This window comes from Hetaerina americana, unplaced genomic scaffold (genome assembly GCF_022747635.1).
Source record: "Hetaerina americana unplaced genomic scaffold, ioHetAmer1.1.p SCAF_1, whole genome shotgun sequence".
Taxonomy (NCBI): domain Eukaryota; kingdom Metazoa; phylum Arthropoda; class Insecta; order Odonata; family Calopterygidae; genus Hetaerina; species Hetaerina americana.
The window spans coordinates 43145637-43151636 of NW_027286069.1; the positions used below are offsets into that span (position 1 = coordinate 43145637).

Sequence of the window (6000 nt, forward strand, 5' to 3'; positions counted from 1 at the left end):
TGCGTGAGCCTTGTGTTTAATTTACAAGCAAGTTTTTGTTACTAAGTCACTGCATTCGTCGTCCAATTCGTTAGAACTTTAATTCATAAAAAAACAATAATGAAGGAAATCTATTTCTTCAATAAAAGAAGAAGAATTAATATTGATTTGGAGAGGTATAATACAAAAATACTGTCTTGTGAAATGATAAAAAGAAATACAAAAGCATAATGTTAAGTCAGCAATCAGTTTCCTTTTGTTATTGACAATGAAAGAGAATCTTTCACAATTCAAGAAGCAGTATGATCTACCTGCCCACTTCAACAGAAGCAAGAGTGCCAGAAAATAAAGATAATTGAAAAAGGTGTCATTTCTGCACCAAAAAATTAATCATGATGTTTATGTGAGTTTAGGCTAGAATGGAAGTCCACAGGCATTTACTTTTTTACTATGAATTTACAGCATCAAGTTCTTCCTTTGAAGAAATAAGGAAAAAATTAGGTTAGAATCTTAAAAAGTCAATTTATACAATATTTTAATGAACTCATGAAGTTATGTAGAGATTTTACTGGTTAAATTTGGAATCTTTTCTTTTTTTTAAGTTCTTTCATTTCAAGCCCAAATATTTTGAAGTCCCTCAAGTATTGAAATAATGAGATTTTACTGTACTATGCGACATGTTCATTATTGCTCTCCCTACAAAATTAGTACAAGCAACAATTACAAAAATCTTACACGATGTACTAAGTATCAGTGAAGGTTGCAAGACTCATTTCATTATGGGAATGTATGGATAATCACCACAGAAATTTCATAAAAATAAGTAGGTACCTACCAGAATGCTATTCCTAGTGCTCTTACAAAAAAGTACTCTTCTAACAATTGGGGTACAACTGTCATGCCAACATTAGTATTGAGGCCATTTTGAGTTTGCAAATATAACTTGGCACTAAAACTAGGTCCTGTCTGTATGTGCTTAAATATGATTGCATATATAAAAGTGAATCCAATCTACAACTCATGGTAAAGTACTAATGCCTTGTCATTCTCTTGTTTTAGAACTACCAGCTATTAAAATCAGATGGTTTCTTTTGTTATTTTTGAGTGATATGAGTGTTGAAAGTACAATTTGGTACTAAGGATCCAATCATGGGAAAGTGAAAACCATGTGCTCACTCCAGTACAAGATTAACTTAACCCACAGTGATTGAAATTAAAATTCTGGACAGCACTCATCCATAAATTTATGCCCTACTCATTCCATTTTTATTTTTGCAAATTTATATTCAGATGGTGCTCGTATTGAAGAGATCTCAACCGATGATCCTCCAGATTATGAAGCCCCACCAACATATGAGGATGTGGTTAAAGCAGCAAATGGCCCCTCTGGAGACTGCACCTCAACTTCTACAATGGGACCCCCAAATGAGGATGATTGTGCCATTACAGGAAAAGAGCGGAGAAGTGAAAGTCGTAGGCGAGCCAGGCCCAGACCAGCAAGGTCAGTGTCTCGGAAGTACTGATAGAATTCCTGTTACTTCTGTGGCAAAAAGTTAACTTAATTGGCAATATTATTTAAAGTTATGATGACTGGTCAAAAAAATATATCCACAGCTAAGTAAAAATATGAAATTGTAGTATGTTTGCTACTTAATGAAAAGGAAATACTTTGAACAGTTATGGAAATTTTGATGATAAGTAGGATAGATAGTTCTTATACAAGGCTTTAATGAAAGGATTTGATTTTATGCAAGTTATAAAACTTTTAAAAGACATTTTTTGCAGCTGTGACATAAATAATTGTGTTAACAAGTCATTTTCATTTTGTAGATTGGGTTAAATATGAAGTATCATTTTGACCATTCTGCCCAAAATTTGCATTACAAGAATCTATGTTCACAGCTACCTGGGCAACATTGTGATGCTGGCCCAAAATCAGTCTGATGTCAGCAAAAGTTGGCTGTGACTCACTCTGAAAGATTGCCCCTATGCCTCAGTCAAAATAAAATTTGCCAATTCAAAAATTTCTTTTGCTTCCAATGTCGGAGCAATGTAACTGGGTTTACTATCAACTACATCAAAGCATAAATCTGAACTTCTCTAACCTAATTTTAATATTTCCTAAATGAAAACATTTAAGAGCAATATCATTAGATCAAATGAGGTAGCTACCATAGCTCATACTATATACGTACTACATTGCCTAAGAATTTGAACTGATGTCAAATGTCAAAAATGGTTGTGTGGTCAAAGCAAAAGCCTTGATAGATAGATGGTCACTATTTTTCCCAAGTGATTTCTTCATATTTTACATGCCATGGCTTCCCTCACTGCTAACATAATTATGCACCCAGATTTTCATTGTTTTATCAATTATGTATTTTTCTCAAGAGGGAGTATAATGTTCATTGACTGTATCATTCCATTTTTCATGTTAGAAAACAAAGCAATTCAAAAATGGAAGCCAGTGTTGCCTGGTTCTGGTATCATGATGGTACTTAAGGCAAGTGCTTAGAAATTTAGTCAAAGGTAAATAGATTTTTAAGCATTGTTTGAACCTTATAGACCGTGGTGTAACATGTATGCCTATAATTACATTGGGAGATCACATGTATTGAAAAGTCATAAGTACATGTTATTCCAATGAAAGCCCTTACATACGCATAGGTACAGAGTAAGGAGATGCCTCAGTAGTTTAACCAGATATTGAGGGATCCAGGTTTGAATTCTGGTCAAGGCGAATGATTACGACAGAGTGACAGTGATATGTTTTGCATTAGTAAAGTAACTTCATTGAAGAATAATTAGTCAACATTTTGAGGTTTATTTTGTGAAATATCAATACTTAGAGGTAATTTTTTCACATCCTAACTAAATTATATATTTTATAAGAGCAAACATTATTCTAATAAAAGTCTTGATGAAAGTTTTTCATTGGCTATCATATTTTTTCAGTATGACTTCAGCCAGCTTTCTCCATGAAGATTCCCCTGGAAGCTCTTTTCAGTCTTCTGATATCCCAACCCTCTTTCCACCACCACCACCCCCACTACCACACACCAACTCTCGAAGTTGTCAGACGACACCCATTCCAGACTCTCCACCACCTACATATGAAACGGCCCTTCTACGAGCCAGTCAATCAATGAACATTGCCAAAGCCAACAGCATGCTTCATGGCAGCACCTCAGCACCACTATTCCCAATCCCTCCACCCTCAGCATCCTCACCCTCAACATCCTCTCATATGCCAGGATTTACTTCTCTCCCTAGCTCAGCACCAAACTCACTACCCTTCATGCAGACTCTTCCTGAACTCCCTGAAAGACACATTAGTGAGAGCATGTCATCTGAAGATGGACATTCAACTTTCACAGATGCCACTTTGCTGGAAGAAGTAGGGGAGGATGAATCACAGATTGTCCAATCCCCCATTTCACCCGAGGCCATGGTGAACAACACAAGTGAAGGAAGCAGTGGTTTTCAGGGACAACAGCAAGAAGGGAGGGATGGAGTCACAACAGAGGGATGTACAACTGAAGAAAATCAGGGGTCTGAGGCAGTATCTGAAACTGAAGCCTCCATAAATGATGAGCAAGTAAGAGGACCCTCAGAGGGCAGTAGAGGAGGAGGCAATACAGGAGAGGAGGGAGCAATAGGTTTTGAGAAGCTTGATGCAATAAGTAAGATGAAAGCTAATGGAGAGGAATGCTTGAATGAATCAACTGAGAGGGGGATACATGGCTCACTGGATGTTGCAAGAGCAGGCTGCAGCAGGGATATTGAAGGGGGAGGAAGTTTGGATGCCAAACTAAAGGATACTGAAACAGGGCCAAAGAGTGAAGAAAAGGAGGTCACAGAAAATAAGAACAAGACCGGGAACACAACTGAGGAAACCAAAGAGGGAGCTATCCCGAAGGTAACAGTTGAAACGGCTGAGAAAATATCAGACCAGTCCAAGGTTGGGAATAAAATTATTCCTGAAAGCAATGAACCCATTCCTGAAAACAGCAATATAACCCCTGGGTCAACCAGCCATATAGATGCAGGAGTAAAAGCTGATGGCACCAATGAGGAAGACAAAAATTTGGGGGAGGAGTTAAAAAGAACAGGAAGTGAAGGAAACATACCTGAAAATGAGGAAACTACTAGAAAGGATGAGGAAGGGAAGTTGGAAAATGCTGAAAATCCTCTTGCAAAAGAGTTGGAGGAATGTTCAATCAGAGTGAGAGAAATGGTGAGGAGGCAAGAGAGCAAAGCTGGAAAGGATTCTAAGGAAGATCTAAGGAAGGAAGTGGTGGAGGGGAATGAGGTTAAGGGCAAGAAGGAAGACAGAGAGGAGGATGGATCAGGAAAAGAAGAGGAAGAAAAAGATGGGGATGAGGAAGATGATAAAAAAGGGGCTGGGCCTTTGCCAGATGAGATTGTAGGTGGGCTTGTGAAGGGCCATATAAAACTCTTCCAAGGCATGTCAGTTAGCAAAGATGATGATGAGGGGGAGTCTAGAATGATTCGAAGGAGAATTGCTATGAGGGGTTGGAGATCTGTTGATGTTGGTTGTGCTGAGAGATATTTGGATGATTGTTGACTTTTTTGTTAGAGAATAAAATAATATATTACACATTATAACTTTAATTCAAGTAATAATGTACTTCAAAGTCTTAAGTCCAGTTGAAGGTCATATACTTCTCCTATTTTGCAGTTTAAATTCCAGTAATTTTATCTCATACTGTAATGATGTAAAATTTATTAGTCATCATGTTTCTTTGGTATAAATTTTAAGGTGCTTTTTTCCTTCAAACATGAATATAGTTAAATTGTTTTCCATGATTTACATTGTTCTGACTTTAATAGGAATTCAACTAAAAGTACATTTATCAAAAGCTTACTCTTTCTGAATAAAAATATGGCATAAAAGTCCTCTTAAATTCACTTCTGCTAGATGAATACATGAAATATGCCGTTTTTACTGTGTGTATGTTGTTCTCAAATTTTGATTCTCAGTGGGAAGAATACAAATTGAGTGTGTTAGATGTGCCCAATATGAATCAAGCAAATCCATAAAAATATTTTAAGTGAACATATAGATCACTACAGTAATCAAAAATCAAAGATTATATGCTACTTTATAGACAAATTTTTTTCATCAATTATCACTGGCATATGGTGGAAGAAGAGCAGTAGGTGCTTACTGTGCTCCCAGTGCGCCTTTTATGTATGGAGGAACATTAAACTGTAGAGAGCTATTTTATAACATAACTGCAATAGTCATTCCCTCAAAATATTTGTACCAGCTCTTTTTCATTCTAGGAACAAATGTAAAAAGAATGTACATACTAGAATTACCGAAGTAATGCGATTGGCTGCTTAAACATATGGTTGTCCAAGTTAAAAAGTTTTCCAAATCATGAAAAAATACAAGGCAATTGTAATTAATGAATGTGTCATTTCAGACCATTTTACATACCTGATATCCACCCTTTTACCTAGTCTCTCTCTCTTTCTCTCTAGTGGCAATAGGAGTATTATTACTTCTTTGTTTTTAATACACACTTATTAGAAGTTGGTGTTTAAATAACTACAAAACTGTTTTAACGACAAAATTTAAATGCATTGATTAGTGCAACTGTCATATGTGAATTATTACAATGCTTAAATTTTGTCATGTTTCAATCGTAGGTCCATGGTTTCATTGATTCAAAATACCTATTTATTTTTACAAACATGCTGTGAAAGTGTTTTAAGTTGTATTCACACTTGCTTAAGACAAAACCCTAGGTCTTTATTATAATTATATCAAGACATTTTTACAATGATTATCATGAATCCATTATGAGTTTGGGTATGCATATATTCCAAAATGATGGTAGCATAAGGGGATACTGAACAGAAATAGGTGCTCATACTGACTTCCTAATCACCTAATTATGTCAAAACTCTGGATTAAACAGAATGTAAAATCATAGTAGTTATTATGAGAAAGATTTTACTCTTAAAAGAATGTTACATAAAAAATTCCCA

The 6000-nt window shown here is 35.8% G+C and overlaps 1 protein-coding gene across 1 annotated transcript in view; it reads left to right on the top strand.

Moving 5' to 3' along the window:
• The window catches only part of Culd (CUB and LDLa domain), a 51115-nt gene extending 45700 nt beyond the window's left edge, over positions 1 to 5415 (top strand). Inside the window, exons 14-15 of the mRNA XM_071589010.1 lie at positions 1270 to 1480; positions 2935 to 5415. Of these exons, the coding sequence (XP_071445111.1) occupies positions 1270 to 1480; positions 2935 to 4567 (1844 nt within the window). The 3' untranslated portion in view covers positions 4568 to 5415. The remainder of the gene's footprint in view (positions 1 to 1269; positions 1481 to 2934) is intronic.
• The last annotated feature ends 585 nt before the right edge of the window (positions 5416 to 6000 follow it).